General features: G+C 36.9%; 1 protein-coding gene across 4 annotated transcripts in view; it reads left to right on the plus strand.

Moving 5' to 3' along the window:
* LOC138321271 (transient receptor potential cation channel subfamily M member-like 2) overlaps positions 1-12,597 on the plus strand; it is a 62,804-nt gene that overhangs the window by 16,932 nt on the left and 33,275 nt on the right. For all 4 annotated transcript variants that reach the window (XM_069264827.1, XM_069264826.1, XM_069264828.1 and 1 more), the window contains 6 exons: positions 3,623-3,803; positions 8,403-8,583; positions 10,053-10,216; positions 11,093-11,282; positions 12,019-12,125; positions 12,485-12,582. In XM_069264827.1, the coding sequence (XP_069120928.1) occupies positions 3,623-3,803; positions 8,403-8,583; positions 10,053-10,216; positions 11,093-11,282; positions 12,019-12,125; positions 12,485-12,582 (921 nt within the window). The remainder of the gene's footprint in view (positions 1-3,622; positions 3,804-8,402; positions 8,584-10,052; positions 10,217-11,092; positions 11,283-12,018; positions 12,126-12,484; positions 12,583-12,597) is intronic.

Consider the following 12,597-nt stretch of genomic DNA (forward strand, 5'->3'; position numbering starts at 1 on the left):
CCCTGAACATTGCAAACAAATAGTAATCTCATATTTATATACCCAGAAATTGACCACATGACATCACTGTGTGATTTTTTTTTTGTATTGTTAACGATTTTAATTATTTCACTGTTAAGTTTTGCTAACAACTCTGAGACTGTAAACTATGATAGTTTGATTGGTAGGAAATTAAGGCTTAATTTCAGATTTCAAGGCTTAAATTCTTTGTCAGCTAGAATCAAAATTTTAAATGATGCATGTACTAGGAATATGGGCCGTGAGTTTCATAAACATTCTTTAACTTTAAACTCTCTCTCTGTATTGAGAGCATTACAGCAGTTAATGAAAAATCTTAGGTAAGCTAAGGAACTTTCTTTAACTTATGTAATGCTTTCCTATGGAGAATTTTAAGTTAAGGGATTCCTTAGATTAAAGGAATAAGGATATTGATGAAACTCTGGTTCTCATTGAATACAGGAGACATATATCTTCTTAGGTTTAAAATGTATATAATAAGCATTATGATTTTGTTAATATTTCAAATACTTACATACACAGTAACTTATTTCCAAAGAAATTTCTTCGTATTTACAGGTTCATAATGATTCAGTACTGAACCTGCCAAAATTGAAATTATTTGCCAAATATCATGTTTCATGGTTTGTGTTTCTCACCGAACACTTGTGTAAGACGTGTGCTGTCCTATAATATTTATACAGAGGTACTGAATTTAAAGTGAACAGTCGGGCAAGGATGGCTAAAGTCGGTAAAAATGGTGTGAATGTATCCAGTATAATTTCTTATGAAATGGAAAAATAAAATCTCTCGTCAAAATCTGTCCGCGTACGAAGAAATTAATTTAAAGTATGGAAATTCTAAAATGTCCTCCCGGCTCACTATGTCCGTGGTACATTTCCACACAGCCTCGCTTTCAATGCTTTCAACTTTTCTTTACTTAAATGGTCAGAACTGGGAATTCGAAACTAAGCAGAACTTGACCGTCGTATTAATATGTGAGAACTTTTGGAAGGCCAATGAACGCATTTAGACTGGTTTTCTTTGCCCGACTATTCACTTTAATGATCTTACATCATCCTGATGCTTTGTATATGAACTCAAGTGGTTGGTGTTATTTTTTTGAAAGAAAAAAACCAACACACAAAAAAACAAAAAACACAACAACAATTTGTTAATTGATGTATATATTTTTGAGGGTATATTATATGGAATAGACATCAGTGATAGGCTGTATGGTGTAATCTACTGGTCAGTACATTTGGCCATTTCAAATATTTGTGAACCCATAAGTCCATACCAACAACAGAATACCTTATTTCTGGCAACAAAATATTTTTTTCTTCAGTAAATGTTGGTAACATATATTTTCCAGTAATTTCTGCTTCAAAATATTTTTCACGTGCATGTTGGTTACCTCTTATATTTGTGCTTGAAACAATTTGGAAAATGACCTGATGTATGGTATATTAAAAAAAATCTTTTATTTCCTTCTTTCTATACACTAAAACAAATTGAATCTTAAGGTCTGATGAGATTCATAAAAAAACATGTTTTACTGAATATGTTTTTACATATTATGTAAAGGGACTGAATTATTGGTTTATAATTTACTGACGAAGCTGTCATCAAGGTATCAGAAATTTGAATTAAACTTAAAAGATTTCTTTCAATTTTAAACTTATTAAAAACATAAAATAAGATTTTATAACCTACTGATCCCTAACTTTGCTATTCATTGCTTGTGATAATGTAATCAGAAGCCAAACTGGCTAGCTAAGAGGCTGATACCTAATTATTAGTAACTTGATTCTCGCTGAAATCTAGTCACCCTCCAGATACCCACCAATTGGATCCCAGGTTTTAGATATTTTTTAACCTAATTTAATCTATTGATTTTTTTTTTAATTTTTTCTGTTTACGTATTAATTACATACAATGATTGGTGTAATAATTTTCTGGATTTTTGTTGTATCGATAATTAGCAAATATTAGCCATCACTTTGATCTAGTGTTAGCTCAGTGTGTGAGAATGAAATTCCCTATACGGGTAGTCTGATGTGCTATCACATGAATTATTCAGATACCAGGTGGAATTTCAGCGAGGATATAGAGGATAGGGATAACACTAAGTCATAAACATAGACTACTAAGATAGACAATAGTGATTGTTTATTTATAGATAGTGTTAATTGCTTGACACCAAGTCCTTTGTAAATATTATACCATAGTTTTTGCAATTAGTACCTCATTACGTATTGTCCTAGAACTTTGGTTTTATGTGGAATAATGTTAGCTATAATGTAGTTTAAAGATTTCAGATTTATTCTTACACAGCTATAATTTTACATACATGTATGTAAGATCGGTAATCCAAGTTAACTCACACCTGAAATTTCATAATGGACTCGTCTAGTCTTTGATTTGAAAGTTTAGGGAGATTCACTGTTAAGGAGGAGCATTTTAGGGGAAAGAAACGTTAATTGTGTTAGGAACACTGCTTTCTAATCTGTGGAAGGTTTGTATGAATGGGATGGGCACTGTTCTTAAATGATGTGGACTTTTTATCAGGATACTATGAGGATTGGCACTATATAATGTGGACTTTTTATTAGGACATTATGAATAGGAGGAGCACTAATTAGAATGATATAGTTTACTTAGGCAATAAGTAAGGTTACCTTATTGATTCTAAACAAGTGTTACTGTATAAACACTCGGATCTGTAAAGCCTGAAAGTCATTAATTAATTATTAGGTCACGTATATTCTTCCTTGCTATTTCATACTGGGGTGCTTCATGACCTGAATCAGTGATAGAACTGGCATGTCCGGCTTTTTACACAGAAACTGATAATTCAATAAAAACTTCATCAGTTATTTATGAAATGGTCACACTCTAGTAATTGTATAGATGTATATCATTACAAACATCTACATGTATTTATAGGTAACAGTATATACTCTAGTAATTGTATATATCATTCAAAACTCAGCCAGTTACTGTATTACTCTCATGAGATTATAAACTATTAATGAAGTGAAGGGTTAGTGATATCTAACTCTTAAGGGAATTCATGAATATCAGACTATTCTATATCCGTTTAACAGCTGAAGCGTGTTAACTGCATCATTATCTATTTGTCTCTGTTAATGCCACAATAGATGCCATGATCTAGAGCCCCAATGGAACTCATATGGAACCCAACTGGAACGTCATAGATTATTACATATTGTTTTGTTTAATGGGGTCATACATCACTATAAAATGTGTCAATAGTGATGTAACAAATCATCTTTAAACATGTCCAAATATTGAAAAAAAGGCAGTTAGCTCTGAAATCCAGTTTGTCCACAACACTGTCAATGTGATTTTTTTTTACAAGATACAGGCATGAGAATGTTCTCAAATTATAGACGAGATATTGTAGAAGGGGAGAAAAAAGAGAAAGGGAAAAGAAATGGGATGAGATAAATTTTGCCCAACAAGAACGATTAATAAAAGTTAAGACAATACATCTTGCTTTACCATTGATTTAAAATCAATATAGAGTTTATTCTTTTTATTCTACATTATACATCCCCAGAAAATGATCATGATTTAAGTTTTTTGATGGTATTTCCAGGGCGGCTGGTACAGGTGATACGTTATGTCAGTGTGGGTACCCCATATCCTCACACCCTCACACTCACCCTCATAATGGCTTTCCCAGCGACAACTGGACCGTCGACTCCAATACCTTTTCCCAACCCACAGACACCTTCGGAGAGGTGGAGTTCGTCGGGTATGGGCAGACAGAACGAAAGGTAAAGTTAGAGGAAGACTAATTAAAAGTTGCTATGTCTTTTAAAATCATAGATCTGGGATCTCTTGTTTCTACATCCTTTCCTCATATCATTTTGTAATAATGTGTTATTAATTGGCATTATGATCAATTTTCATTTATTCACTATCTTTTTAGGTCATCTGACCCGAAGGGTCAGGATGACCTATTGTCATCATGTACCGCCCATCGTCGTGCACCATCCGCTGTCCGCCGGCCGCCGTCCGTTTTTTTATTCAAACAACTTCTTCTCAATAACCGGAAGGCCTAGGGTACTGATATTTGGCCTGTAGGTTGCTGGGATGGAGGGCTACCAAGTTTGTTCAAATGAATGACCTTGACCTTCATTCAAGGTCACAGGGGTCAAAAAGGCTAAAATCTTTAAACGACTTCTTCTCAAGAACCAGAAGGCCCATGGTACTGATATTTGGCCTGTAGAATGCTGGGATGAAGGGCTACCAAGTTTGTTCAAATAAATGACCTTGACCTTCATTCAAGGTCACAGGGGTCAAATAGGCTAAAATCGATTTAACAACTTCTTGTGAATAACTAAGAGACCTAGAGACCTGATATTAGGCCTGTTGCATGCTGGGTTGAAGGGCTACCAAGTTTGTTCAAATGAATGACCTTGACCTTCATTCAAGGTCAAGGGGGTCAAATAGGCTTAAATCTTTAAATGACTTCTTCTCAAGAACCAGAAGGCCCAGGGTATTGATATTGGGCCTGTGACATGCGGGAATGAAGGGCTACCAAGTTTGTTCAAATAAATGACCTTGACATACATTCAAGGTCACGGGGGTCAAATAGGCTAAAATCTTTAAATGACTTCTTCTCAAGAACCAGAAGGCCCAGGGTATTGATATTGGGCCTGTGACATGCTGGGATGAAGGGCTACCAAGTTTGTTCAAATAAATGACCTTGACATACATTCAAGGTCACGGGGGTCAAATAGGCTAAAATCTTTAAATGACTTCTTCTCAAGAACCAGAAGGCCCAGGGTATTGATATTGGGCCTGTGACATGCTGGGATGAATGGCTACCAAGTTTGTTAGGTCATCTGACCCGAAGGGTCAGGATGACCTATTGTCATCATGCACCGTCCGTCGCCGTGCGCCGTGCGCCGTGCGCCGTCCGCCGTCCGCCGTCCGCCGTGCGCCGTGCGCCGTGCGCCGTGCGTAAACTTTTTATTCAAACGACTTCTTCTCAAGAACCAGAAGGCCCAGGGTACTCATATTTGGCGTGTAGGTTGCTGGGATGGAGGGCTACCAAGTTTGTTCAAATGAATGACCTTGACCTTCATTCAAGGTCACAGGGGTCAAAAAGGCTAAAATTTTTAAACAACTTCTTCTCAAGAACCAGAAGGCCCAGGGTACTGATATTTGCCCTGTAGGATGCTGGGATGAAGGGCTACCAAGTTTGTTCGAATAAATGACCTTGACCTTCATTCAAGGTCACGAGGGTCAAATAGACTAAAATCCTTTAAATAACTTCTTGTGAATAACTAAGAGGCCTAGAGACCTGATATTAGGCCTGTGGCATGCTGGGATGAAGGGCTACCAAGTTTGTTCAAATAAATGACATTGACCTTCATTCAAGGTCACGAGGGTCAAATAGGCTAAAATCTTTAAACAACTTCTTGTGAATAACTAAGAGGCCTAGAGACCTGATATTAGGCCTGTGGCATGCTGGAATGAAGGGCTACGAAGTTTGTTCAAATAAATGACATTGACCTTCATTCAAGGTCACGACGGTCAAATAGGCTAAAATCTTTAAACAACTTCTTCTCAAGAACCAGAAGGCCCAGGGTACTGATATTTGCCCTGTAGGATGCTGGGATGAAGGGCTACCAAGTTTGTTCAAATAAATGACCTTGACCTTCATTCAAGGTCACGAGGGTCAAAAAGGCTAAAATCTTTAAACAACTTCTTCTCAAGAACCAGAAGGTCCAGGGTACTGATATTTGCCCTGTAGGATGCTGGGATGAAGGGCTACCAAGTTTGTTCAAATAAATGACCTTGACCTTCATTCAAGGTCACGAGGGTCAAAAAGGCTAAAATCTTTAAACAACTTCTTCTCAAGAACCAGAAGGCCCAGGGTACTGATATTTGCCCTGTAGGATGCTGGGATGAAGGGCTACCAAGTTTGTTCAAATAAATGACCTTGACCTTCATTCAAGGTCACGAGGGTCAAATAGGCTAAAATCTTTAAACGACTTCTTCTCAAGAACCAGAAGGCCCAGGGTACTCATATTGGGACTGTGACATGCTTGGATGAAGGGCTACCAAGTTTGTTCGAATAAATGACCTTGACCTTCATTCAAGGTCACAGGGGTCAAATAGGCTAAAATCCTTCAAATAACTTTTTGTGAATAACTAAGCGGCCTATAGACCTGATATTAGGCCTGTGGGATGAAGGGCTACCAAGTTTGTTCAAATAAATGACCTTGACCTTCATTCAAGGTCATGAGGGTCAAATAGGCTAAAATCTTCAAACAACTTCTTGTGAATAACTAAGAGGCCTAGAGACCTGATATTAGGCCTGTGGCATGCTGGAATGAAGGGCTACCAAGTTTGTTCAAATAAATTACATTGACCTTCATTCAAGGTCACGAGGGTCAAATAGGCTAAAATCTTTAAACAACTTCTTCTCAAGAACCAGAAGGCCCAGGGTACTGATATTTGCCCTGTAGGATGCTGGGATGAAGGGCTACCAAGTTTGTTCAAATAAATGACCTTGACCTTCATTCAAGGTCACGAGGGTCAAAAAGGCTAAAATCTTTAAACAACTTCTTCTCAAGAACCAGAAGGCCCAGGGTACTGATATTTGCCCTGTCGGATGCTGGGATGAAGGGCTACCAAGTTTGTTCAAATAAATGACCTTGACCTTCATTCAAGGTCACGAGGGTCAAATAGGCTAAAATCTTTAAACGACTTCTTCTCAAGAACCAGAAGGCCCAGGGTACTGATATTGGGACTGTGACATGCTTGGATGAAGGGCTACCAAGTTTGTTCAAATGAATGACCTTAACCTTCATTCAAGGTCACGGGGGTCAAAAAGGCTAAAATTTTTAAACGACTTCTTCTCAAGAACCAGAAGGCCCAGGGTACTGATATTTGGCCTGTAGGATGCTGGGATGAAGGGCTACCAAGTTAGTTCAAATAAATGACCTTGACCTTCATTCAAGGTCACAGGGTTCAAATAGGCTAAAATCATTTAAACAAATTCTTGTGAATAACTATGAGGCCTAGAGACCTGATATTAGGCCTGTGGCATGCTGGGATGAAGGGCTACCAAGTTTGTCCAAATGAATGACCTTGATCTTCATTCAAGGTCACAGGGGTCAAATAGGCTAAAATCTTTAAATGAATTCTTCTTAAGAACCAGAAGGCCCAGGGTACTGATATTGGGCATGTAGCATGCTGGGATGAAGGACTACCAAGTTTGTTCAAATGAATTACCTTGACCTTCAATCAAGGTCACAGTGGTCAAATAGGCTAAAATCTTTAAACGATTATGTTGTATTGTACTAATAGTCAGATGACCGTTAAGGCCCATGGGCCTCTTGTTCAAATAAATGACCTTGACCTTCATTCAAGGTCACGGGTCAAATAGGCTAAAATACTTTAAACAACTTCTTGTGAATAACTAAGAGGCCTAGAGACCTGATATTAGGCCCGTGGCATGCTAGGATGAAGGGCTACCAAGTTTGTTCAAATAAATGACCTTGACCTTCATTCAAGGTCTCGGGGGTCAAATAGGCTAAAATCTTTAAATGACTTCTTCTCAAGAACCAGAAGGCCCAGGGTATTGATATTGGGCCTTTGACATGCTGGGATGAAGGGCTACCAAGTTTGTTCAAATGAATGACCTCAACCTTCATTCAAGGTCACAGGGGTCAAAAAGGCTAAAATCTTTAAACGACTTCTTCTCAAGAACCAGACGGCCCAGGGTACTGATATTGGGCCCGTAGGATGCTGGGATGAATGGCTACCAAGTTTTTTCAAATAAATGACCTTGACCTTTATTCAATTGTCAGATTGAATTGTCACTTAATAGTCAGATGACCGTTAAGGCCCAATGGGCCTCTTGTTTATTTTTTTGTTAAATTAGTTTTTTTTCATTTTTTCAAATAAATACATAACACAACATGTACTGTACAGAAGATATATGGAAGACAAATATTATAGATTTTACATTTGAAGAACTATTTCAAATTACATATTTCAATGTGCTTACATGTATCTTATTAACATAACATAATCCACTCTCACATTAAAGATCCATCAAGAGTTATTTCCCTTCCTACAAATGTGATATTTTAAGAATTGCAACCATTAAAGCTTGGAGCTAGTAGAAAGCATTAAAAGGGTGTTGACAAATTTAAGTATATTCATTATCTACTAGATATCTAAAATTTCAACATTTTTCTTATGTTCAAATGAAAGAAGGCCCTTTTTCTTTTAAGAAAATAGTTGATAATCATTTTTCTGAATATTAGTCTAGAATACCTGTTATTATCTCCCCTTGATTACATGTTCCTGTCTTTCATTAATTACATGCTATTGTCTCCCCTTGATTACAGTATGTGCGTGTCGATGTTACAACAAAGACGAACGATATGTTAAAGTTGATGATGGATATATGGGGCCTTGATAAGCCCAATCTTCTTATTTCTGTAACTGGAGGAGCAAAAAACTTCCACATGAAAGAGAGGCTGAAGGAGGTATTCCGTAGAGGTTTGATGAAAGTGGCTAAGAGTACTGGTAAGTTTTTGGCTCTTTAAAATTGCATCATGAAATATAGTGGTAAAATAAATGAATCTTATAAACTTAAAATCCAAAGCTGTTTTTGTAAAATATCTTATTAGTGATATATAGTCAGCTGCTGTTCCCCTATAGTCATAGAGGGTCAGTAAGATATAGGGCTGAGGGCGTAGCCCAAGCTCCTATTCTTGCTACTGAAGGTTTATGGTTTTAAATGGGGTCAGTAACTGACTATATCACAAATTGATTACATCAAGGACCTTTGATTTGTTTTATTCAGTCAAAACATTATTGTATACTATTTATTTGTCAAAAATTTGAAATTAAACTTGAGTCATGTTGGTGAACGATATAAACAATCGCCGCTTTTAAAATAATTCAGAAGTCAGCTAGGCCTACCTTTTATTTACTATTTCTTTCCGGAATATATAAATACACTGAATAGTATAAGGCACCAGCAGAAAAAGTACTAAATAATTCATAAATTAACAATAGTTTCAACATTTCTAGTACACAATAGACCTAACTGTTACTTCAAAAGTGAATACAATGTCAGACTGGCTCTGATTATTGAAAGCATCACAAACAAAAGTGACACAAACAACCATCCAACATTTAAAAAGCTTATTCTTTATCCTCTTGCTGAGTTGAACACTTAAAAGTCATGCAATAGATTGAATGCTAACAAATTTTTTTTGTAGAGTGATAATTGGAATGAGCTGTTCGAAACTCTCCTTTTGTTTATAATCACAGTCTAGAAAACGCTTGAACTGTTACGTTTGGCGTTCACCATGTCATCCAATTTCAAAGTGGCATAGGGGAAGCAACTTGTATTTAAAAATGCATCTAAAATTATTTGAAGCTAATTTTTAAAAACTCAACAATTAGTAGGTTAACTATAGTTATACCATGGGTAAATGGTATAATATTTAGTTAAAGTGAATAATTCTGTGAATATTTGGGGATGTCCTATTTAGATGTAAATCCACATTATGATCATGGCATTTTGGGAAGATTATGGATAAAGATTTAATACTTGGGGGTTAATGGGGATAGGGTCTGGACAGATTGTCATTGTAGCTCTGCAATGCTGGGATGGCAATCAGAAAATGAACAATTATTAATAAAAATGTTGAACTACTTTAGCCTAGTTTTAAGAAATTGAATGTAAACTTTTCTCATTCGATAGGCACAATACGCAGCATTGATGACCTGACTGTTTTTTAGGTTTAGTACCCTCGATTGCAACCATATTGTTATGTAGTCCCTTAGTTTCAATATGGATGCTCTTTTTTAACATCCAAGGTCAATGTACGGCAGTCCAAGGTCAATGTACGGCAGTCTAAGGGCAATTTACGACTGTTTGTACATCTTAGGAGTGGCTGGGACATTATACAAAGGCATTGTTGATTTTGATGTCTAAAATTGGGCATTCTGGGAAGGTATACCGTATATTATGTACGTTACAGGTGCTTGGATTATCACAGGAGGTACAAACACTGGGGTGATGAAACATGTCGGCGAGTCTGTCCGTGATTATGGCCTCACGTCTGCATCATCCACTCCTGTTGTGGCCATCGGCATAGCAACCTGGGGTGTCATTCAGAATAAACAAGAACTCATCAGCAAAGATGTAAGTACAAGTGACATCCTTAGGTATTTGTGTCAAGAGGATGCAACAACTGCTGTTAGGTTAATGAATGATAATGCATCTTTGTGTAAGTTGGCAAAATGCTATTCTTTATTTGCATACTAAAGAGTTAGTCATGTGTTTGCCAATGTAACGTACAATGTATGTAGAAACTACCTGAATTTAAAGGCCCACTACCTTTCCGGAGCAAAATTTAAAGGTTTTTTAAAAACATTAATAACAAAAGAAAATATATATCGATGGCTTAAGATGAGGTTACAACACCAAACATATGCAAGATTTCCTGTCTAATGTACGATAACAGTGGAGATTCATTTCGCTGTTTTGCCGTCTGGCGCAGTGATAGTCAACTACCGCGCGGCATTTAGGACGACGGCGGGAAACATAAAACGACCCGCGTTATGAAAATTAACATTTTATTTATTCTAATTAAACAGTTCTGAAGGTGATGATAAGTGTGCTAGTAAACGTATAGTTAATAACTTTTGCAACTCTACAAAATTATTGATCTTGTTTTACATTCCTATTTTAAAAATTAAAAGCCGTTTCGGAAAGGTAGTGGCCCTTTAAATCACATTTAAAATAATGACTCTCAAACTCTATAATATGTAAAGATCGCATATATTTTATAGCTGAAGATCATACGATGTCTTCATGGGCGCTATTCTATTTATCTGCCACCCGGATTGCATTTACATCTCCAATAAATGCAATCTAACAATCCTTTAATTGTTAACTATATATTTAAATTTATTTGCACATCATTTGGTATGGAGCATAAGAAACAAACTGTTAGTAATTTGTTAAATACAGGTATATATCATGATATGGAGATTGATAATAGTCTATTTAACATAGGGTAATGGAAGTTGGCCAGCTCGATACAGGATTGAAAAAGAGGCTCGTATCCGAGAGAGCTGTCTTGATCCCAACCACACCCATTTTATCCTTGTGGACAATGGCACGCAGCATAATTTTGGGGTTGAGATTCCATTCCGTGCCCAACTTGAACAGACTGTTGCCAACATGAAAACTGATGAAGGCAAAGGTATGTGTGCTGCTGTTAATACAGATGATAAATATTTTTATAGCTCACTAACCCTAATGGCAAGTGAATGACCTTGACTTTCATTCAAGATCACAAGGGCAAAAAGGCTAAAATAATTTAACACGTTAACTGCAAGAGACTTATTATGATATGATTTTATCTCACCTGACAAACTTTGCAGGAGGGCAGGGCCCAGTAGGGGTTAATAGTGGTAAATTTGAAATTGCTACTAGCCATAATAGTTGAAGGGAAGGAGGCGTGAGATCCAACTGTGAAAATATAGGTAAACCTTTACAGCCCTTGATCATATAAACACTGAACCTATATTCAGAACATAAATTGGCATGAAAACCAGGTGAGTGATACTGGCCCTCTAGGCCTTTTGTTGTGCCTCCAACAGTAAAATGAAGAGCCTATATCAATGTTTGCATGTCCATTCTACCCCCATGCATTATGCCCTATCCCATTCCGATGTAATGATATATGTGGGCAGGTGCAATTACATCTTACAGACATTCAGAATATCCTTCTCCAATTTGCCCCCTTTAATTAATCTGAATTTGCCCTTAAATTGTTCATGCTTATTCCACGGAAAAGTTTTCAATTTTGTCCCCAAGCTGTGGAAACCTGTGAGGGATTGGCCATGGGTTGATGGAGAGGGTATCCTTGACCTTTGCTATTGGTAGTATGTAATAAGGAAACAATCTTTAGTCAAACCTATATCATCTTGTTACAGATGCTGTGTCGGTTCCTATTGTACTACTGGTGTTACAAGGAGGTCCTAACACACTGCAGACAGTCAAACAAGCCGTCGCTAACAACACACCAATCGTCGTGGTAGAGGTAGGCCAACTTATAAAACTGTACATGCATTGCTTTTGTGGATTCATGACAGTTGTAGTGAATTTGTATGTGAAATGGAACTTGTTTTGAGTTTTCCAATATGTCGGCATCTATATATGAACGATGCACATCAAAAACTAATTATTTTCTATTTTAAGAGCATTTGGTATAAAGCAAGTTTCAAAATGCATTGTTAACTTCAACAATAAGGATATTTCTATGCCAAATGAATTATATCAGATCTGCCAACTGGGATCTAAATACAATTGATACGCATTAAGAAATGAACTACTTGTATCGCTTCAGCTGGCTGATAAACCAAATTATAAACTGTATGAATGTGGATGTTATTGTTTTAGGGGTCAGGCAAGGCAGCTGACATCTTGGCGTATGCTTACAATAACTCTGGTGAGGAGGAGATCGAAGCCATAGACCAGGATGGCAATATCGTCAAACAGTAAGTCTTTACATT

This window comes from Argopecten irradians, chromosome 4 (genome assembly GCF_041381155.1).
Source record: "Argopecten irradians isolate NY chromosome 4, Ai_NY, whole genome shotgun sequence".
In the NCBI taxonomy this organism is placed as follows: Eukaryota; Metazoa; Mollusca; class Bivalvia; order Pectinida; family Pectinidae; genus Argopecten; species Argopecten irradians.